General features: G+C 39.6%; 1 protein-coding gene across 1 annotated transcript in view; it reads right to left on the reverse strand.

The window, feature by feature from the left end:
• Positions 1 to 23,737, reverse strand: part of TRPM6 (transient receptor potential cation channel subfamily M member 6) — a 66,894-nt gene extending 43,157 nt beyond the window's left edge. The window contains exons 1-8 of the mRNA XM_040254851.1: positions 23,085 to 23,737; positions 20,436 to 20,582; positions 15,600 to 15,746; positions 11,039 to 11,167; positions 9,197 to 9,448; positions 4,534 to 4,708; positions 4,215 to 4,329; positions 65 to 258 (exon numbers count right to left, since the gene is read on the reverse strand). Of these exons, the coding sequence (XP_040110785.1) occupies positions 65 to 258; positions 4,215 to 4,329; positions 4,534 to 4,708; positions 9,197 to 9,448; positions 11,039 to 11,167; positions 15,600 to 15,746; positions 20,436 to 20,582; positions 23,085 to 23,255 (1,330 nt within the window). The 5' untranslated portion in view covers positions 23,256 to 23,737. The remainder of the gene's footprint in view (positions 1 to 64; positions 259 to 4,214; positions 4,330 to 4,533; positions 4,709 to 9,196; positions 9,449 to 11,038; positions 11,168 to 15,599; positions 15,747 to 20,435; positions 20,583 to 23,084) is intronic.
• Between the last annotated feature and the right edge of the window lie 391 nt (positions 23,738 to 24,128).

Raw genomic sequence — 24,128 nt, forward strand, 5'->3', positions numbered from 1 at the left:
GTGTCTTCACCTTGGATCTCTGCTCTTTACTTTCTTTCTCCTATGCCACCAATTAAAAACTTACTTAATCCAACATCACCCTCTTCTTGGTCATTTGGAGCTTGGTGCTGGCAAAGACGGCGAAGCAGGAGACCAATGTGACTCAGCAGGATAAAAGGTGGGGGCAGCCAAGGCTTTTCATGGTAGGTCATGATGTAACGATAACGATTGTATTTCCACAGGTTATTTGAAATGGATTTCAGATCTATGTAAACGTTACTGTAAGTTGCAGTAAAAGAGGGACAGTGTTTTAATACAGAATGCTGAAACATGACAGATTACTGCTTTATTTTCCAGCTTATTATTGGTTCACCTGATGTGACCAGTAGTTAGCCAATAAAAATAATATCCGTCGCATTTATGATTCTTCTTCCCCAAACAACAGACATTAATCACCCTCTACAATAAAATATGCTAATCAGAATATGCAAAAGGTAGAAATTGCAATCAGAGAGAAGAAAATGCTAACATTTTAAATACAATGAACAGAAACTGTCCTCTGGAAGTAACATTATTCTTGATTCACTATCTTTTATCACATAAGATCTTTTCAGTCCATAAGTCATCCTTAATGATAAATGGTTTTAATGTTCCTCTATATTATCAATATTATGAAGAGATTCTCCTAATTATCAAATGTGAGAAGTGCTAGAATAACCCTAGCTAAAGCATTCAAATGGAAAAGAAAAAGATGAGGCAGGCAATAAAACTCAATTTATCCTAAAATAAACCAATAAGCAGAACTTTGATTTAGAAGCTAGATCAATTATTTACATTAACTTTATAATAAAAGTAACTTCATATTGGTTGGCTACTTTGGATTTTTTTTCCCTTTATTATATCAATTACAATATACAAATAGTGCAGAAAAATATGTTGATGCTACAGAGCTTGTGATGAAGTTGTCATGAATGGTATCCATTCTCAAGCAATATGTCATCCTTTAACTTTAAGTCTATAATATGATATGGGTGGGGAGGGCACAATGAAATATCTATCTTAATATTTTGTTTAGGCTAATATAGAATTTATTTCTTTAGAGAAGGATGGCAGAGAAGCACTTAAGAAGGGCAGACAAATTTGACAAATAGAAATGCAAGTAACCCTGAACTGCAGGAATGGTAAAGAGAAGAAACTCAAACTATCTCGGAGAAAAACGGCTTAGGATTGAAGAATGGAGAGGGACTTCCCCGCATCCTGTGGTTACGACTCCACGCTGCCACTGCACGGGGTGCTGGGCCTGGAACTAAGATCCTGCATGACACTTAGTTAGATTTTTAAAAAGAGAGGGAAAAGGAAAGGGGAAGTTTCAGATTACATACGATAGATGAAGAAAGCACTGACAACCGGATTTAACGGCAATTCTTAAAGGGCAGTCACTGAGCCGGCAGCACTAGCATCACCTGAGAACCTGTCAGAAATACAAATTCTTGGGCCCTACCTCAGAATGGGGCTTCCCCGGTGGCTCAGACAGTAAAGAATCTGCCTGCAATGCAGGAGACCTGGGTTCGATCCCTGGGTTGGGAAGATCCCCTGGAGGAGGGAACTACTTCAATACTCTTGCCTGGAGAATTCCAGGAACAGAGGAGCCTGGCAGGCCACAGTCCATGGGCTTGCAAAGAGCTGGACATGACTGAGTGCCTTTCACTTACACACTCACCCTGCTGCTGCTAAGTCGCTTCAGTCGTGTCCGACTCTGTGCGACCCCATAGACGGCAGCCCACCAGGCTCCTCCGTCCCTGGGATTCTCCAGGCAAGAACACTAGAGTGGGTTGCCATTTCCTTCTCCAATGCATGAAAGTGAAAAGTGAAAGTGAAGTCGTGTCCGACTCTTAGCGACCCCGTGGACTGCAGCCCACCAGGCTCCTCCACCCACGGGATTTTCCAGGCAAGAATACTGGAGTGAGTCGCCATTGCCTTCTCCACTCACTCACCCTAGAATGACCAAATTAGCTATCCCTGTCTCAGCAAGTCCTCCAAGTAATTCTCTTGCACAATCAAGTTTGAGGATCGCCAAAGTTCCATGCTACTCCCAGTCCAAGTGTGACTACAGCATATCTACCAGCAGGTGGCGATCTTCACAGTGTTTGTCAGGCTCTTCGCAACCATTACAGATTCTGGAAAGGGGCTTTTGGATAAGTAGTCAGATCTGGGGTTGCTCAACTTGGACGAAAATCCTAAAGGAAATCAACCCTAATGTTCACTGGAAGGACTGACACTGAAGTTGAAGCTCCATTACTTCGGCCACCTGATGCAGAGAGCCAACTCACTGGAAAAGAGCCTGATAACTGGGAAGGATCAAGATGGAAGACAGGAGAAGGGGGCAACAGTAGGTGAGATGGTTGGATGGCATCACAGACTCAATGGACATGAGTCTGAGCAAACTCTGGGAGATAGTGAAGGACCGGGAAGGACATGGACTGGCATGCTGGCATGCTGCAGTCCATGCAGTTGCAAAGAGTGGGACACAACTTGGCAACTGAACAAGAAGAAGCTTGTATGGGTCTCCGTGTGTTCATCGCAGTGACAAGATTGGCCTGTGGGAGGATTTTCCAACCTCTCTTTTGACACCTGCTATTTTTGAGAAACAAAAATCTCATACCCACTGATCTTATTTGAAATGTCAGAATAAAAGCTATAATAATTAAACACCAGCAAATGTTGCAAGTTCATAAAATGTGAGACTAAAGAAAGATGACAGTTATCATATAATCCTGCAATAACTAATAAGATTTTCCTGATATATATGCAACAACAGTCGGTTTTTGCCTGTGTTTTTATTTATTTTATCTGCTTTCAGCCGTATCTACTCTACTTTCTTTACTTAGCTTCTATGCACTGATTTCCCTTTCTCTTTTCAGTAAGATAATAAATAAAATACCTCATACAGTGGCTGGCATAAAGGAGGCATTCAGAAAAAAACTAGTTCCTTCCCATCATGTCACTTGATTTCATTCATCCATTAAACTCTCTTCAATGCTTGGGATAAATTCATAGGCAGAAAAGGAAAAAAGAAAACCCAAAAGCAAAAAACCAAACTTGTTCTTATGAAGCCTGTATTCCAGAATGAGATAAATGGGGGCAAAAATAATATATAAATAAATTATAAAATATATTTGTATATATATAAGTGAGTAGGATAAAGAAAGAAGAGTAAGGCGGACCAGGCACGCCAAGGAGATGATGGAAGGAAAGGGCAGCTGCACTTTTAAATAACATCCTTAGGTTTGTTAAGTGTCATTAGGGCTACAGTGTTGAGAAAAGAATATAGGGGCCAAAGACAGAAGCAGAGAAATAATTAGGAGGCTTTGTGGTGGTAGCAGTGAGGTACTGACAGGTGGTTGGACTGAGGATCTATTTGAAGGTGGAGTCAAAGGTATTTCTGACAATCTAAACCTAGAAATATGAAAGGCAATAAGAAGGCCAAAGTTTTTGGCCTGAATGACAAAAAAAAGATGAAGCTTTGACAGAAATTTGTGCTCTTCTTTAAAGATGTGGGAACAACTATAAGAAGAATAAGTGTATATTCAGAAAGAGGGAAAATGAAGAGTTTGGACATTTAAAAGCTCAGAAATCTATTATATATCTGACTGGCAACAGAACAGGGCAGCTGGACCTATAGAACTGGAGTTCAAGAAAGAGATGTAGGCTGAAGATATATATTGGACTTTGTCAAGATATAGAACATATATACAGGACACTGAAAGAGATCACCAAACAAAGCATAAACAAAAGGTCTGGGCCCAGGGACAAATCCCAGTGTTAAAAGGTTGGAGAGAAGATGATGAACCAGGAAAAGAAAACTGCAAAGAAGTGAAGTGATATTGACGAAAACAGAGAATGAAATATAATGAGAGCTGATGAAGAGAAGTTATCAAGGACTCTCTAGTCAACTTTCAACTCATCAAATGCTATTATCCATGATTCCAAATTATTGCTTAATTACAGTGTATGATCTCTTTTAATTCTGTTTTTATTACAGTCCCACATTGTTTTTTCTCTTCTCACACTCTGCTACCTTCCTACCAGTAGTCCCATGCCCATATTTTTAAAACCATAAAACCACAGTAATAAAGCTTGATATGCATTAAAACAAAGGTTACATGTGACTCTTTCAAAATACTTCACCAATTTTGACTGATACAAAATAACCATATTTGATTTAAATAACCTACTTAAAGAAAGCAATCAACAGGTTCACCATGATGATATATTGCACGAAGAGGTAGACAGCTTGCAGGAATGGAGTAAGAAAAGAACCAGGAGGGCAGGATGGCTGGCTTGAACAAACTGCAAAGAAAGAATTTTAAAGAATGAGAGACAAGGTGAATCACAGTCCTATGACCATGGACAAATATTTAGCACACTAATTTAGCAGAATACCACAAACTCTTGACATTTTTAAGATTCAGATGGTTGTTTTCCAGAGTTCTTTTCAACTCTGAGTGTCTACAAGGGTTTGATTTCCACAGAGTGGTGGAATGCTCTACATACCATCTATCTCTGAAGCATAGACTTCTCCATATATCATCCAGTATGGCTCAAATACGATATCTCGGGCAAGGGTCCAGGATGGGGGCTCCTTTGGTGAAAGGATGGCTTTCCGTGCCACTCCAAAGCTCAGGAGGACAATGGCCATGATGATCACAATGTAGAACATGTTTGCTGTCTACAAAAAAGCATGACACAGAAACAAACTCACAGACTTAGAACATGAACTTACGGTTGCCAGAGGGAAGAGATAGTTAGGGAGTTTGGGATGGTCATGAACACACTGCTATATTTAAAATGGATAACCAACAAGGACCTGCTGCATAGCCCATGGAACTCTGCTCAATGTAATGTGGCAGCCTGGCTGGGAGTCGGGTTTGGGAGAGAATGGATACATGTGTATGTATCGCTGAATCATTCTGCTCTCCACCTGAAACAACCACAACGCTGTTAATTTGCTATACCCCAACAAAAGTGAAAATGTTAGTCACTCAGTCGTGTCTGACTCTTTGTGACCCCGTGGACTGTAGCCCGCCAGGCTCCTCTGTCCATGGGAATCTCCAGGCAAGAATATTGGAGTGGGTAGCAATGCCCTCTTCCAGGGGATCTTTCCAACCCAGGGATTGAATCGAGGTCTCCCACATTGCAGACAGATTCTTTACTATCTGAGCCCCAGTACAAAATAAAAAGTTTTTTTAAAATGGCACAGCCAGAATTTTAGCATAGATTAGAAATTCAAAACAAATAAAATACCTGGAGTCATCATATTATCAGAGAAGGCCATGGCCCCCCACTCATAGACGGAGGAGCCTCGTAGGCTCCAGTCCATGGGGTCGCTGAAAGTCGGACACGACTGAGCAACTTCACTTTCACTTTTCACTTTCATGCATTGGAGAAGGAAATGGCAACCCACTCCAGTGTTCTTGCCTGAAGAATCCCAGGGACGGGGGGGGGGCCTGCCAATAAGACTGTCTAGTCATTGACCAAAATACCTAGTCCATGAACAACTGGATTTCCTTTGTCTAAAACATCTTGTTTTCTCTGCCCAATACATGTTTCAGGTAGCCTATGGAATAATTTAAATGTACTAACAGTAGAGAATCTATGCTTTTTTTAAGAAGTGATGAAATATGAATAGCTTTTCATTGGCTAATATCCAAGTTTTCATCAGAGATTATGAAAAGAAAAAAATTAGGGTAATTCAAATTAGTAAAGTGGCTCCTTATTCCCAGGATTATCTTCAGCAGTATTTAGAGTCTGAGAAAATTGATCAGGCCAAGAATCTGCTGAATAATTCCAAGCTACTTAGCAAACTGAAGAATTTAAGGGGAGAGAAAAAAAAAAGATGTAAAAGCAACTATAAAATGATGTTTGTTAAATCCAGTGGTTCATTAACTCTCAGTTAGTCTTTGCAGTAAAAGTAAGCCTGATTCAACCCTCCTACAATGTTGGTGGGAATGCAAATTGGTACAGCCACTATGGAGAATAGGATGGAGGTTTTTAAAAAAACTAAAAATAGAGCTTCAATATGACCCTGCAATCACACTCCTGAGCATGTATCTGGGGAAAAACATGATCTGAAAGGATACATGCAACCCAATGTTCATTGCAGCACAGTTTATATAGCCAAGGCATAGAAGCAACCTTGGGGATTCCCAGGTGGCTCAGTGGTAAAGAATCCGCCTGCCAAGCAGGAGACATGGGTTCAATCCCTGGGTTGGGAAGATCCCCTGGAGAAGGAAATGGCAACCCACTCCAGTATTCTTGCCTGCAGAATGCCGTGGACAGAGGAGCCTGGTGGTCACAAACAGCTGGACATGACTTAACGACTAAACAGCAATAGCAACAAGAAGCAGCTTAAATGTCCAGTGACAGAAGAATGGTAGAGGAGGTGGCGCATCTGTGCAGTGGAATATTACCCAGCCATTAAAAAGAGTGAAATAAGGCCGTTTTCAGCAACATGGGTGGACCTAGAAGCCGTCACACTGAGTGAAGCAGGTCAGACAGAGAAGGAGAAAGATCATCTGATACCCCTTACACGTGGGATCTAAAAGGAAAGATACAAGTGAAGCGGCCACAAAGCAGAGAGAGACTCGCACTTACGGCTGAATGAATTTATGGTTACCAGGGGGAAGGATGGTGGGGAGAGACAGTTACAGAGTGTGGGATGGACATACACACACTGCTATATTTTAAATGGATAACCAACAAGGACCTATTGTATACCACAGGGAATTCTGCTCAACGTTATGTGGCAGCCTGAACAGGAAGTAGTTTGGGAGAAACGGATATATGTATATGTATGGCTGAATCCTTTCACTGTTCACCTGAAACTATGACAACATTGTTTGTCAATCGGCTATACCCCAGTACAAAATATAAAGTTTAAAAACGAAGTAAGCCTGATTGTTTTAATGCACAATGGAGGACTGCTTGAGAAAACATATAATATATACATGTACCATACACATGTACTATAATTTTTAAAGGCTCTTTCAAATAATTCATTTCTATTACTAAATGTATTAATACATCAGATCAACCTACTTGTTCACTGTGGCAGAAACTTATACCATGAATTTCCTATTAGCTTCCCTTCCATGAGGCAGGAGCCACATGACCTATTCTGGCCAATGGGCTGTGGAATAATAGTGATTTGACTCACTTCCCCTTCAGAGCAGTTAAAAGCTGCTCCATCCCTTTAAAAGCATGCTCCTCCATGGAATTTTCTCCACCCCTCTATTCCCTGTCATAGGAAACCTCAGAGGCCAGCTAATGACATGGGTATGCCCCAAGAAGGAAGGATTTGTGATCCCTCAATCACTGGATAGAGGCCAGCCTCCGTGAGCACCCATCAGTCTTTGCATTAGGAAGAAATAAACTTGTATTGAGTCACTGGGATACATTGGTTACCTCAACATAGATTACCAAGTTAATACCAATGTCACCAAGACCAGAGAAAATATTGCTGGTCTAAAAGAAAAGTATAAAGTAAAAAAAACCATCTTTAGTATTCAGGAGGTTCTCCCTTTACTGTCCTCTTCCTCTATCTCAACACAGCTCTTCCTTCTCAAGAGCTTGCCCCTTCCCTGTGAGTATTCTAGAAGAAAAAGCAAAGAAGATCTTGAGGTGCTATCCTTCTTAACTCCTGTGCAAAGTCAGCTGGACAGGGCTTATACAAGTGCACAGTGAGCTCAAATGGCAGACAGAGCCAGGTGGTCCAGATTTGAATCCCGGCTCCCCAGCTTACTCCTTTGGGAAATTTACTTAAACTCCATTTCCCTGAATGTAAAATATGGATTATAGTACCCATCTCTTAAAATTGTTTTTAAGATTAAATGAGTTAATACACACAAAGTACTTAGAACAGGGTATGGCCCACAGTAATCACTATTTAAGAGTTGGCTAACAACAGTTAGAACTGGACATGGAACAATAGACTGGTTCCAAATAGGAAAAGGAGTACGTCAAGGCTGTATATTGTCACCCTGATTATTTAACTTCTATGCAGAGTACATCATGAGAAACGCTGGGCTGGAAGAAGCACAAGCTGGAATCAAGATTGTAAAGAGAAATATCAATAACCTCAGATATGCAGATGACACCACCCTTATGGCAGAAAGTGAAGAGGAACTAAAAAGCCTCTTGATGAAAGTGAAAGAGGAGAGTGAAAAAGTTGGCTTAAAGCTCAACATTCAGAAAACTAAGATCATGGCATCTGGTCCCATCACTTCATGGGAAATAGACGGGAAAACAGTGTCAGACTTTATTTTTGGGGTGCTCCAAAATCACTGCAGACGGTGACTGCAGCCATGAAATTAAAAGACGCTTACTCCTTGCAAGGAAAGTTATGACCAACCTAGATAGCATATTGAAAAGCAGAGACATTACTTTGCCAACAAAGGTCCGTCTAGTCAAGGCTATGGTTTTTCCAGTAGTCATGTATGGATGTGAGAGTTGGACTGTGAAGAAAGCTGAGCACTGAAGAATTGATGCTTTTGAAGTGTGGTGTTGGAGAAGACTCTTGAGAGTCCCTTGGACTGCAAGGAGATCCAACCAGTCCATTCTGAAGTAGATCAGCCCTGGGTGTTCTTTGGAAGGAATGATGCTAAAGCTGAACCTCCAGTACTTTGGCCACCTTATGCAAAGAGTTGACTCACTGGAAAAGACTCCGATGCTGGGAGGGATTGGGGGCAGAAGGTAAAGGGGACAACAGAGGATGAGATGGCTGGATGGTATCACCGACTCGATGGACATGAGTTTGAGAGAACTCCTGGAGTTGGTGATGGACAGGGAGGCCTGGCGGGCTGCGATTCATGGGGTCACAAAGAGTCAGACATGACTGAGCGACTTAACTGAACTGAACTGAACTGAGGGGTGGAGAGACAAGACAAATCAGTATTTCAGCTTACTGTGCTCAGAGACAAATACAACTCAACCCCCCATCATCTGGCCCTAACCAAAAGGGTAAGATGAGTATCACAGTCACTATCCAATATGCTATCCAAGGACATTTGTTAAATATGAATTTAAGTTGTACAATAAGTGGTGATGCAGTGTGTACTTCTTTAAATAATTTTAAAAGTTATAATACTATTGAACATGAACCATGAAATCAAGTAGAACCGTTAAAATAACACCAGGTTATACAGCAGACAGTACTCACCATTTTTGCAATCATGGTTACATAGGGACCTGCATGTTGATTCACAGCAAAGAAGTCCAGGAGCCGTGAGAACCAGAATATGATGTTGATGCAGTATATCAGTCTTCCCACTGTGTAGAAAGGTGGGTCACCCCACCGAAAGCCAAATCCCACCAAAAACAGGCCAATAGCCACCGTTTCCATTAAGTTCCAGTACTCGCTAATCCATACCTTCACCTTTTGAGTAAACTTCCCAGGTTCTGAAATACAGACCTAAAACATGATAGAAAGAAAGAAACAAAGAATGGGTTATACCTCAAGAGTCTCATCAATATGATCTTCAATACTTCAACTGTTCATTTACAAATGAATTGAATCCTGCCAAACCTTAGATCATAAGGCAGCTTTGGAGATGTAAGTTATCCTTGGGGAATGAATTATTTAAACAATTCTATAAATACAGCTTAATGTGACTGTTAATGCTGGTCAACTATTTAAAAACCCAACCAGAAACTTAAAAAAGGAAGGAAGAAAGAAAAGTTTTTTCTAGATTTCATCAATCCTGCAACCCACACCAGTGTTCTTGCCTGGAGAATCCCAGGGACGGGGGAGCCTGTTTGGCTGCCGTCTATGGGGTCTCGAAGAGTCGAACATGAGTGAGCGACTTCACTTTCAATTTTCACTTTCATGCATTGGGGAAGGAAATGGCAACCCACTCCAGTGTTCTTGCCTGGGGAATCCCAGGGACGGGGGAGGCTGGTGGGCTGCCATCTGTGGGGTTGCGCAGAGTCGGACACAACTGAAGCGACTTAGCAGCAGTAGCAGCCAACTAACACAGGGAAACACTGAAACAATTTTAAAACTCGACATTGCAATGGACTATAGCTGCAATGCCATTTCATGATGAATAGCCTAGTGCAAAGAAATGAAAGAATCCTATAATCTGATCCCACTATTGCTGTTAGTGAGCAGTTAACAAATTGAACATGACATTAGAACTCACTATTACAAGAAATTACCCCTGCAACAGAATGTCAGACAAACTGAAATGTCAAACAGTAAACCCATTTTTCCTGAGGCATTAAAAAGAATGGTAGAATTTAGATAACATTTTTCTGCTGAATTGTTTTCTACCATCTATAAACTCCACAATAGTAACTAGCAGGCAACATAAATATAATTACTAAGACTATATCTACATAATATACAGTATCAGTCATAAGAGCTCTAGGACAAACTCATATATGTAAATGCACAAAGGTAGAGTTACATATACAGTGATTCTAAAATAGTCTAAGTTATACTATATGTGATGACATTATAACTGCATGGGAATATTCATTCCTTTTTTTTTTTAAGTGACTCATTATAAATTAAAAAATAAAAAGTTTGCTTTGTTTTTTTTCTTGGACTACTTGCCCCAGAGGGATGTTTAGCAGGAACTTTCAAAGGCTATACATGAATTCTTTACCATTGTGCAACTTCACTATGTGACAAGAAACCAATACTATGTAAGTAATGTTAGATTATATGAAAATCAATCTTATTTTTTAAAAAAAAAACACTCTGGGGATGAGAAATCTAACAGTCAGAGGGTCTAATAACAACTAGACACTATCACTCTGTGACTGATAAAGATGTCCTCAAAAATAACTGCTTTCAAAGAGCAGAAATCAAGAGAAATTATTTGGCAACAATAAAAGGCTGAGATCAGAAATTTCCCCCAATTACCCTCCTGTAGCATGCCGAGTCAGGATCATTGCCCGCCCCACCTCAACCTTTGACCTCTTCATTTTCACCACCCCATCCCAGAATACCTCTAGCAGAGATGTACAGAAGACAAAGGGAGAAAGGGTAACTCACCTCTCTGACTTTCTCAACGGCATTGGTGAAGATGTAGATAATAACAAGCCACTCTTGCACGCTGGGCTGGGGTTGCATCTCCACCAACACAGTGTAAGTGAACAGCATAAGGAATGCCAAGTACATCATCTGTGAGGGGGACACACATTCCCTGGTCATGAGTGAGAGGCATAGTGGAGGACGCCAAGCAGACAAGGACCCAACTCAGCAGAAATCACATGGACTTCAACGTGAGAGCAGCGAATATAACTGGGACCACCTGGCGCTCAGTTGCGTCCGACTCTGCAACCCCATGGACTACATGATCCATGGAGTTCTCCAGGCCAGAATACTGGAGCGGGTAGCCTTTCCCTTCTCTAGGGGATCTTCCCAACCCCGGTATCAAACCCAGGTCTCTCGCACTGCAGGTGGATTCTTTACCAGCTGAGCCACAAGGGAAGCCCAATATCAAGGAAGGCACAAGAATCCACGGTTCTCTATTCTATGATTCTGTGGAAGGAAAGAAGAGCACTGTTCTCAAATGCATCAAAGTGGGCACTGTCTCATCTTGTTGGCTCCTGATCAGAATTTTCAGAACCCTGCACATTCTGGCCATGGACACAGTCAAGCTAAGAACAAGCCAAGAGGGAATTGCACACCTTCTCCTCCATTTAAACAGAAAACATGTGTCCTAAGGATACCAAAGGAAAAAAAAAAAAAAAAAGGATGCCAAAGGAGCAATATTGGTAGGAGACTGTTTTCAAATAAGTTGTGATGTTTATAACTGCTGAGAATTTTATTTTATGCTGATTAAAATATCCTGATTGATAGAAAAGTATTATCTGATTGTGAATCTTTATAATTAAAGACTGTTGATGTTTTTATCTATAGTACTTAAGCACTCAGCCTAACACATGATAGGCAATCAAGAAATGTATGTTTAAGCGGTATGTATATTAAACCTAGATTTCCAGTCTCTTACAAGAATTCAGGCACAGTAAACACATACACTGGAGAAAGCAATGGCACCCTACTCCAGTACACTTGCCTGGAAAATCCCATGGACAGAGGAGCCTGGTGGGCTGCAGTCGATGGGGTCGCTAAGAGTCGGACACGACTGAGCGACTTCACTTTCACTTTTCACTTTTATGCTTTGGAGAAGGAAATGGCAACCCACTCCAGTGTTCTTGCCTGGAGAATCCCAGGGACAGAGGAGCCTGGTAGGAGGCCATCCATGGGGTCGCACAGAGTCAGACACGACTGAAGCGACTTAGCAGCAGCAGCAGCAGCAAACACATATAGATATATGGTGATTAACAGCTTTGTGATCTTATCTAACATTCTTATGTCTTAAAATTTCCAGAAGTAGAATAGCTACACACATTTAAAAATGTGACACATATTACTAAGTTGCCAGCCAAAAAGGCTTTACCAACTTCTCAATCACCAACAAGGGATGAGACAATGCAGCCCTTCAAATATCTTCAGAGACCATGCACAGTGCTAGCTGATAAACACATATTACAAATCCCAGATCAAAAGAGAGAAAAGTGCCTGTGTGCGTGTTCATTCTCATGAGAATCATATTATTTCAAACTGAATCCTATTTATGAAATCTTTTTGAGATCTACCTAAGTTTGATAAGTCTGCTAAGCTTAGTTCTGCATAGAGAATGGCTGAAATCACTTTTGACTATACCATATTGGCATATACAATAAGTGGTATTTCAGGCAGGCATAATGGCTTATTAGCATTGTCTATGAGTTAAGAAACTTAATAGAGAAGCATATAAGAAAGTTAAGTAAATTCTATACTTCTCTAGATCTGTATTTCATAGTTTTAATATGTTTGATGATCCCGTAGGGATACAATTTAAATAAACCTGTACTGTCAAGCAGACGTTTTTTACATCATTATCACTGGTTTCATGGTGGCTAGACACCAAAACACTTTAGATATTGGTGGTATTACTTCTGACTCTTTTTTTTTTCTTTCCAAGTTTTAAAAAGATATCCAAAAATGTTTACATTTTTGCTTTTTCATCATCGCACTTACAACAAGACATTGCTTTAATAAAGCACACGTACCATAACCTAGCAATGTAACAGCCATGACTAAAATGCCTGTGCTCACAGCTAATACAATTCATTGTGGTGTGTAGATATGGTTGGCTAGTTTGTTTATTTTCATCATCATTATTGTTGTTGTTGTTCCATTGGCTTAGGTTGCTCCTGTCTCTAAGAGTTCATAAGCTGGAATTTTCTAAGGAAAGAAACACTTGAATACTCTACCCAATGATGTGACAGTGGTTGGGCTTCCCTGGTGGCTCAGCTGGTAAATTAGCCACCTGAAATGCAGGAGACCTGGGTTTGATCCCTGGGTTGGTTAAATTCTCTTGATGCTACTATCAGAGTCTCTATGATTTTGTTGCATATTCACAAAAATGGTAAAACCTGAATCATCTGAATGAAGAGTTTCTTTTTGAAAACATAAAAGTTATTTGGACCTATGTACTTATCAATAAGTATATGAAACAAGTGTGTGGTTGGGTAAGGAATATTTTGAAATATAACACATTTACATAAATATCCTCTTATAATGACTTCAAATGTTTTAGAAATATACAACCTTGACTATAAGCAATTTAACTATAGATAAGCATTAGAATCCCAAAGAAAGGCAATGCCAAAGAATGCTCAATCTACCGCACAATTGCACTCATCTCACACACTAGTAAAGTAATGCTCAAAATTCTCCAAACCAGGCTTCGGCAATACGTGAACCATGAACTTCCAGATGTACAAGCTGGTTTTAGAAAAGGCAGAGGAACCAGAGATTAAATTGCCAACATCCGCTGGATCTTCAAAAAAGCAAGAGAGTTCCAGAAAAGCAACTATTCCTGCTTTATTGACTATGCCAAGGCCTTTGACTGTGTGGATCACAATAAACTGTGGAAAATTCTTCAAGAGATGGGAATACCAGACCACCTGACCTGCCTCTTGAGAAACCTGTATGCAGGTCAGGAAGCAACAGTTAGAACTGGACATGGAACAGACTGGTTCCAAATAGGAAAAAGAGTACATCGAGGCTGTATATTGTCACCCTGCTTATTTAACTTAGATGCAAAGTACATCATGAAAAATCCTGGACTGGAGGAAGCACAAGCTGGAATCAAGATTGCTGGGAGGAATATCAATAACCTCAGATATGCAGATGACACCACCCTTACGGCAGAAGGTGGAGAAGAACTAAAGAGCCTCTTGAGGACAGTGAAAGAGGAGAGTGAAAAAGTTGGCTTAAAGCTCAACATTCAGAAAACGAAGATCATGGCATCCGGTCCCATCACTTCATGGCAAATAGATGGGGGAATCAGCGGAAACAGTGGCCTACTTTATTTTTCTGGGCTACAAAATCACTGCAGACGGTGACTGCAGCCATGAAATTAAAAGATGCTTGCTTCTTGGAAGGAAAGTTATGACCAACCTAGACAGCATATTAAAAAACAGAGACATTACTTTGTCAACAAAGGTCCATCTAGTCAAGGCTATGGTTTCTCCAGTGGCCGTGTATGGATGTGAGAGTTGGATGATAAAGAAAGCTGAGCACCGAAGAATCGATGCTTTTGAAGTGTGGTGTTGGAGAAGACTCTTGAGAGTCCCTTGGACTGCAAGGAGATCCAACCAGTCCATTCTAAAGGAGATCAGTCCTGGGTGTTCATTGGTAGAAATGATTTTGAAGCTGAAACTCCAGTACTTTGGCCAACTGATGCGAAGAGCTGACTCATTGGAAAAGACCCTGATGCTGGGAAAGATTGAGGGCAGGAGGAGAAGGGGACGACAGAGGATGAGATGGCTGGATGGCATCACCGAGTCAATGGACATGGGTTTGGGTGGACTCCGGGAGCTGGTGATAGACAGGGAGGCCTGGTGTGCTGCAGTTCATGGGGTCGCAAAGAGTTGGACTCAACTGAGCGACTGAACTGAACTGAAGCATTAGAAAAAAAAAAAAACTATTAAATAAATGTAAAAACCACTCAATACATTTAATATATAGTTATTGCTTTCACTATCTCTCCATCCATGACAGATTTAGTATTTGATATAATTCTTCTAAAATTTGTATTGTTCTCCATATAAGTATTTGCTACTGAAGAGAAAAACAACAAAAACTTCCATTTTTAGTCTATATTACACAACATTCCTACAAAGAAAAAAAATCAATTCAACTATTAACATTTTTTGCCCAAGATGGGAAATGAATCCACCCCCATCCCTTAATTCTACAACCACTATTATTCATTTTATTGTTCCACCAAGTTTCAAATGCTTAGTTCCAGCTGTGCTAACTGTAAGCACTCAGAAGACAAAAATTCTTGTGCTTTCACTCCCAAAAGTAGGAAAGACCTGCCCTCACCTTTTCTCACCTCCCTCCAATCTTCTTTCCTACCTCCTTTGCCAGGCCTCCCACTTTTTCTAAACTACATTTTTATTACAAGTTGGTAAATCAGGCATATCACTATCAACATTATCAATAACAATTAACCATCCTGAATACTATATATAATTTTTTAAATGAGACTAACCGTATAAAACCAAAACTTGACAATTGGAGCACTGTAGAACTCATAGACTTTCCTGGTCCAAGGAAGGGTTTGGGGCCCACTCTTTAAATCAAAGTGCTGACTTTCATCAGTTTTCTCATCAGGTCCCCTTTCCAAATCACAGTTTTTCTGTAAAATAAACAAATAATTATTTATTGTCAGAGCCTTAACTAAATTACTAACATTTAAAAATATCTAAAATATTATATATTTCATAAATATATTAGAAATTAATTGGGTATCCACCTGCCAAATTATAATCTTAGTCTTGAACAGAAGAAAAACTACATGTATTATATCAATCTTGACAGGGTAAAGAGAACAGGGCATTTCTGAAAAGCAAGTTGAGTCTGCTGTAATCAAATTTAGTCAAATTAAGTGTAGTTCCAAGCATTTTAAAATGGTCCCTCTTCCTGTTCTTTTTAATCTCCTTTATCAGTAATTTTGGAACCTAAGGATATTTATATAAATAAAGTCCTTGTGAAATCAATTAAGTAGAGAATAGAATTGTTTCCATATAAAAGGAGGACAAAATGGACAGAGAATGGTGATACATCTTTCCCAAGTCACAGGGAAGTCAGGCTCAGTGTTAGTTTATCAATATAATATTGTAAAGTAATTAACCTCCAATTAAAATAAATAAATTTATATTTAAAAAAAATACTAATGAAACAAGAAAAGAAAGGGATAAGGAGATTAAATACTTGATAAACATTTAATAATATTATAAATACACTAATAAAATAATAATTAAGAATAAAAAAAAAAGAATTCTGGCTTTGACAGCTTCTCCACTCATTAATAACAGAGGTTCTTTACCTGAAGTTCATGAACTCTCTGAGCTTCTGGAGTTCTTTGCACCTGCTGCAATTATTAAATTAAATTATTAGATTACTAAATGCCTACACCTGCAGGCATTTGTGTTGTACATGCATTTTCTAGGGAAAGATTTTCCATCAGTTTCCCAAAAGTTATGGGTCAGCCTAAAGGGGTTAACAGTTGTAGGTGGTGAGAAATGAATATCTGTGTGACAAGGAAGTGGCTGCATGAATGTGACTAACAGAGGTGTCCACTCAGAAGAGAGAAAAAAAGAAAGAGAAAGGGAAAAGCACTTGCACCCAGGTTACTTCTGAGAAGAAGAAACTTAGGGATGATGAAAGAAAAGCAAAAGAGGTATCATCCTACTTCATGGATGTCTGTGTGATTTTAATCTTTTAACAGGAAATGTATTACTTTTGTAATATTATGAAAGTCATATTACATGAAAAGAAAGAAACGTTCTATGGTGCCTCTCAGACTAGCCTATTTCTTCAACCTACCCACAAAAGATGTCTCTCAAACACCAGACCTGCATGATTACCAAGAACTTCCAAGCCAAGGAATGAATCAGGTTTTGCCTCAATTATCCATGTAATAGCAAGAAAATTTAAATTTTGAGGCCTCAGGCCTCTAGATGGGTATTCTCAGGGTCTAATTGATAGTTCTGTCATTCATGTCACTTTGGAGAGTGGAATCAGAGATGTGATTTAGAAGTACAGGAACTGAGCCAGTTACTAACAGAGTAAACCAGCCTAGAGTTAAAATGGCTTAGAACTGAGGCTTAGAACTGATTTTAAAAGTCATTATATATTGTGATTTTAATGACATCAGCCCAGTTCAGTCGCTCAGTTCTGTCCGACTCTTTGCGACCCCATGAGTTGCAGCACGCCAGGCCTCCCTGTCTATCACCAACTCCCGGAGTTCACTCAGACTCACGTCCATCGAGTCAGTGATGCCATCCTGCCATCTCATCCTCTGTCGTCCCTTTTCCTCCTGCCCTCAATCTTTCCCAGCATCAGGGTCTTTTCCAATGAGGCAACTCTTTGCATGAGGTGGCCAAAGTACTGGAGTTTCAGCTTTAGCATCATTCCTTCCAAAGAACACCCAGGGCTGATCTCCTTCAGAATAGACTGGTTGGATCTCCTTGCAGTCCAAGGGACTCTCAAGAGTCTTCTCCAACACCACACTTCAAAAGCATCATTTCTTTGGCACTCAGCTTTCTTCACAGTCCAACTCTCACATCCATACATGACTACTGGAAAAACATAGCCTTAACTAGACGGACCTTTGTTGGCTAAGTAATGTCTCTGCTTTTCAATATGCTGTCTAGGTTGGTCATAACTTTTCTTCCAAGGAGTAAGCATCTTTTAATTTCATGGCTGCAGACACCATCTGCAGTGATTTTGGAGCCCAAAAAAATAAACTCTGACACTGGTTCCACTGTTTCCCCATCTATTTCCCATGAAGTGATGGGACCGGATGCCATGATCTTAGTTTTCTGAATGTTGAGCTTTAAGCCAACTTTTTCACTCTCCTCTTTCACTTTCATCAAGAGGCTTTTTAGTTCCTCTTCACTTTCTGCCATAAGGGTGGTGTCGTCTGCATATCTGAGGTTATTGATATTTCTCCTAGCAATCTTGATTCCAGCTTGTGCTTCTTCCAGCCCACTTCAGAAAGACTCCAGAAAGCTATTTAAGTAATGATCTTGTTGTTAAATGACTTATCTTGTTATTATAAAACATTAATTGAGGGCTTCCCTGGTAGCTCAGTGGTAAAGAATCCACCTGCCAACGCAGGAGACACAGTTTCAATCCCTGATCCGGGAAGATCCCACGTGCTGTGCAGCAAATAAACCGTATGCGACAATTACTGAAGCCCCTGTGCCCTGGAGCCCGTCCTCCACAACAAGAGAGTAGCCCCCACTCACTGCAGCTAGAGAAGAGCCATCAATGAAGACCAAGCACAGCCAAAATAAATAAGATTATTTTAAAAAACACTAATTGAGCCTATCTCTGAGTTGAATTCAAAGACCAAATACCATGACAGGTATATGAAGTTCTTGATGTTGAATCTGATTATGATATCAAATAAAATACACAAGATTATCTGCCAAGAGTTGTGGCTGGAAGCAGAGTGCTGGAAAAACATATGTGTTGGAAAGATTGCTCAAGCATGAATATTTCCACCAGGATTCAAGGAGATGATGACATGTTCTCCAGATAGGGTGACTCAGAGTGAAGTCTCTTAAAATGTGGCCTGGTTTAAAGATAGTTCTTGGCCATGTGCTCTTACCAGAGGGAAAGATTTTGCAGCCTTAAGGCATGAAATAGAACTCCAAATGAGGAAAAATGTGAAAGAAGGCTGTACTGTTAGCCTTGAGACCATATAAAATCAAACATGTATATGTGAATGTCTCACATATAAAGACTGCCTTCTATTTCTAATGAGGTTAGGCCAGCACTACATTTCTTTCTTTAAAAAAAAGAAAAATGAAACAGTCCAAACTTAGTAAACATATAATCTAACCAGTACAATCACAATTATGACAACTTGCAAAGCCCAGTTTTGCAACAGAGAGTTTCTCACACACTCTATAAAGGTTAGAATGTACCTGGCATCTTGTACTCTGAGAACTCCAAACAGAACTATCAGGCTTAGAAAAGAAAGGAAGGGAGGGGAAGAGGGATAGAAGAGGAACACATATACCCAAAGAGTCATGATAGTCAAAATATTTAATAACTCATCTGGTTAACTGATCTGGCATTATCAATCAGAATGGATGCTCAACCAATCACAACAGATGCCAGCCACACAAACTATAATTAATTATTTTTCATTTAACATTTATCAAAGGTGTTATCAACATTATAACAAATACCTCATAAGTACAAAAGCCCATCAGACAAGACACTAGCTAAAGATGCCTCACTGAAGTATTAAGTACCAGAAAAGATGTTCACTACACTTCATAGTCCATCTAGTCAAAGGTATGCTTTTTCCAGTAGTCATATACGGATATGAGAGTTGGACTATAAAGAAAGCTGAGCACCGAAGAATTGATGCTTTTGAACTGTAGTGTTGAAGAAGACTCTTGAGCGTCCCTGGGACAGCAAGGAGATCCAACCAGTCCATCCTAAAGGAAATCATTCCTGAATATTCATTGGAAGCTGAAGCTGAAACTTTAATATTTTAGGCACCTGATGTGAAGAACTGACTCATTTGAAAAGATCCTGATGCTGGGAAAGATTGAAGGCATGAGGAAAAGGGGATGACAGAGGATAAAATGATTGGATGGAATCACTTACTCAACGGACATGAGTTTGAGTAAACTCCCAGAGTTGGTGATGGACATGGAGGCCTGGCGTGCTGCAGTTCGTGGGGTCACAAAGAGTCGGACACAACTGAGGGACTGAACTGAACTGAACACCTCATAGTAAATGGCAACTTCATCAGCAATGATCCAAGTTGAATCATAAAATTCAAAAAATGGATGCGTAGACAGCATACTAGAGGCTCTTCAGCAAAGACGGGTTGGAAGAGAACCAGCTCAAGTTACCCATGAAAAAAGTACACATCTGGGAACTCAAGTAAAACCATCCAAACTCACTGGATATAACACGTGAAAAAACTGCGGCATGAAACAGTGAAGATCAGCACAAATTGTAAACTAGCATTTTATAAAATATTTTGAAGGCTATGAGACATCCCTTATTATAGCTTTCGATAAACAATAAATCTATTTGTTCCACTAGTCACAAAGGAAAATGAAATATTAAGCAGCTTCCTAGATATAATAGAGTCTTTGACTTTGGCAGAAATAGGATATTTTGCTTAATCATACATGGAGGTTAATCAGAACTACCATACATAGTATACCTGACCATACTATAATATGATTAAGATTGTTAAATAGTTTGTTAATAAATAAGCTATGCATCTGTGTATGTTTGTGTGCAGTCCAGGTCATGAAAACTTAGTTCACCATGATATCGTACTAACCTGACATGAATTTTCTTTGAGAGTGCTGGTGTTCTGGTCCCCATTATACCAGGTAAAGTCCTGGGACTGTGGGACATGCGACATTTCCGCTTTGCTTTTAAACTCCAATGTCAAAATGGCAGGTGGGAGAAGAATACTAATGATGATCTGCAAAAGAGGGGAACAAAGCAGGTAGTGAGGGTTACACAAGGCACACACATGAGCCAAACAAAGTCAAGCTTTGGGTGTATAGGAAATGTCAGATCCACCCCCAATTAAGTGGATACCCTGATTGTATACATTTTCTGACTTAAGAATTCCAGTACCAGAAGTGTCTCCCTCAGAAATACTCATGAATCCAAGCATATGTATAGGGATGTTCATTGAAGGGCTATCTGTAATGGCAAAAAAATTAGTGTCAACCTAAATGTCCAACTCAGAAACTGAGCGTAAAAGTCCATCTATAGAAGGATAGCTGACATGGAACAACCTAACAGTGGAATTCAGTCAGCCCATCATATATGTGGGCTTTGCCTCCACAGATGCAACTAACTGTGGATTAAAAATATTAAAAAAAAAAAATTCAGACAGTTCCAAAAAGCAAACTTGAATTTGGAGCACTCTGTCCCTGGTGGCTCAGACAGTAAAGAATCCGCCTGCGATGCAGCAGACTTGGGTTCAAACACTGAATCGAAAAGATCCTCTAGAGAAGGAAACAGCAACCCCTTCTTGCCTGGAAATCCCAAGGACAAGTGGACTGCAGTCCATGGAGTTGTTAAGAGTCAAGACTTAGCGACTAAACAACTAGCAGGAAGCTGCTGTATATCATAGGGAGCCCAACAGGGCACTCTGGGATGACCTAGAGAAGTGGAATGGCGGGGTGGCAGGGGGGGTGTTTAAGAGGGAGGGGATTCACATTAATGTGTGGCAGAGACCACCACAACATTGTAAAGCAATTATCCTCTAATTAAAAACAGAAAACTAGAGGCAGGGCACTGAGAAGTCTTCTTTTTCAATGAGCATAATGCTTGAATAATTCTTTAAAGCCACTAAGTAGTTATTATCACATAAGACACTCTAAAATTTATTTATATTATAAATCAATAATGTAAAAGCATACCAAGTCCCTCTGTTTACATCCATCTTCCATCACACATTTATTTTCTCTGCCAGTAAAACCCACTAGAGAATGTATAACTCTAGACATCCAAAGTTTTCACTCTATTGCTATCATTCATGAATTTATTTATGGTCTATTCAACTTGTATGGCCTTTCAGGGTAAAGAGCTTGAATTTACTCAATTCTGTGAGAATCATCTTGGTGAACATTATCTCTTTCAAGCTAAAATTAAGCCCCAGTATTCTGGGATTTAGTGAATGAAAATAAGATTACCCTGACTCTATACCATTCATGATTAAATAAACTAAAGCCATATCCTTGTCAATTTCTTTTTTTTTTTTTCATGATAAAAACTCTTTTTGTTGTTTTGTTTTAAAGCCTGATCTCCTGTGGAAGTTATCTGGACTTGTCCCAGTTTTGGCAGGGATTTGTTTGTTTGTGTGTTTGTTTTCTTTTCAGATGTTAAACCCAAAAAACATGCAATCTTCTAGGTCTGGAAACATCATAGTTATCAAACACAATGATAATATGGCACTAATTAATTCCTAATCTACTTCCTGAAAAGCTCCGCATTCTGTTGCCATTGACCACTGCAGAACAATCAGCTCGTGAAACAGTGTTCAATGACATCAACATCCCATTTCCAAGGAAGGATTTGGAATCTATTCCCTAAAAGCACTTACATGAGCTCCTTTCCACATAAAACTCTACAATATCTTCCTCCAGTCTTCATCCACTTCGAACTAGTCATTTTACAATTATTTATGGAAGTGTTCCCAAAACTTACAAGCCAAGCACTGATAAATTAGGATCCAGGCATAGAGAGCAATATGGTTTACTGTAAGTCAGAGATTCTAGGTAGCTAATTCAGTCTTGTCAGCTCACCACGTTTGGGGGCAAAACATTTAGTCTTACTTCACTTAAGTCTCTTTGTTGATATAAAAATAAAGTATACAAGGAGCAGAAAGTTATTACGTTCTCAGGAATAAGGGTTTCTAATTTCTAATACAAGATGAAAGATAAGGCTAAACTATAATGGAATACAAAAATTTGGATATAGTGGTGTGAACAAATGTATTTGAGGGCAACTTTACAAAACAGCCATTTATTTCCTGGAACATTACATTAGATGAGCACAACCAATTGCTAATTTTATTTAGTTTATCATGGGTTAGCATCCTTAAGCTGAGAAAATTTTCAGTAAAAAGTCTCATTTACTTCTATTATAATTATCAGGGGCAGTGGTGATTACTAACAATGAAATCTTATTTATGTCTGTACATGCTTTTAACTTCTAACCACTTTCTCATGAGTATGCCTTTTCAATGGACTGAGCTGGCACAATTATCCCCATTTTTAAAAAGAAACCATAGGAGTGGGAGATAAAGTAGTTGTCAGAGGTTTCACTGTGAATCTGTGAGAATCAAAAATAGTATTAATAATTGGTTTTCCTGAAAGTACTCTTCTGGAATAAGCGACAAATGAAAAGAGTACAGACCTCCAGTCTAAACTATTAATAACATTAAACTCTCTAAAGCAAGTATATATACCTTTAACCAAGAGTTTTTCCTCATTTTCAGACACCCCATCCACATATCAGTTAATAGCATTTGGGTACAAGTATGTGAAACAAAGGGCCTCAACCCTCCAGAAACAGCCAGCTTCAAACAGGTAGAGTTGCTCCAGTTCTTGAGTTCATAGGTCAACAGCTTCATGGCCATTCTTTCATTCTGTTTGAATGCCTTCTCCAGCACATCCAGGGCAAGCTGGCCAAACTGCCTGCAATGACACAGTGGTGAGCGGCAAACATAAAGGCAGGCCGGGGTCCCAGAAACGTTCAGAAAGGTTACATATGAGACTCGGAAAAGACCAAGAGAAAAGAGGGAACGGTAAAATGCAGAAGCTACTTTAAAAGCGACTGCTGCTCAGAAAATGGACTGTTCTCCCTTTCTTGAACGAACAGAACCAGTGGGTTTCCACCGACAGTCCCTGAGCTATTCCTGAGGAGAAGTGACTCCACCCCAAAAAACAAGCTATGCAGGGCTCTCTGATAGGTTCTAATGAAGAATTTTTGCCAGAAAAGACTATTCAAAATCAAACTAGCATATAAGGAAAAAATGTGGAAACCCCTCACTCCCTTTTTTTTTTTTTCTTTAAGATTTTACAAAATACACAGATGACTTAAGTAAGAAGCTAGACCTTCTTGGAGGTTGTTTTCTCTAAAAAGTAGACACTGTCATTCTCTGAAATTTTTTAAAACAAAAATTATAAATTAGTTTCTATTAACTAACTGGCTTTTCTTCTCTCCCTACTACCATCATGCATTAGTAAATAAAACAAAACAAAACAAAACATTCCTTTCTATTTTCTATCCACTCTCTGGCATTTAATACATAATATATTTACCTGTTTTCCTGCCTGAGAGGTACTTAAAGTAAACAACAATTTTTAATATAACTTAGTATCAAAGAGTTTGATAGTCAGGAGGGAGTTCCAAAATCATTCATTGAACATTTTACAGTTTAAAGTCCCAGGACGTCCAGTGGTTAAGAATCCAAACTTCCCTGCAGGAGGCACAGGTTCTGTTCCTGGCT

The sequence above is a fragment of the Oryx dammah genome, unplaced genomic scaffold, assembly GCF_014754425.2.
Source record: "Oryx dammah isolate SB20612 unplaced genomic scaffold, SCBI_Odam_1.1 HiC_scaffold_1, whole genome shotgun sequence".
Taxonomy (NCBI): domain Eukaryota; kingdom Metazoa; phylum Chordata; class Mammalia; order Artiodactyla; family Bovidae; genus Oryx; species Oryx dammah.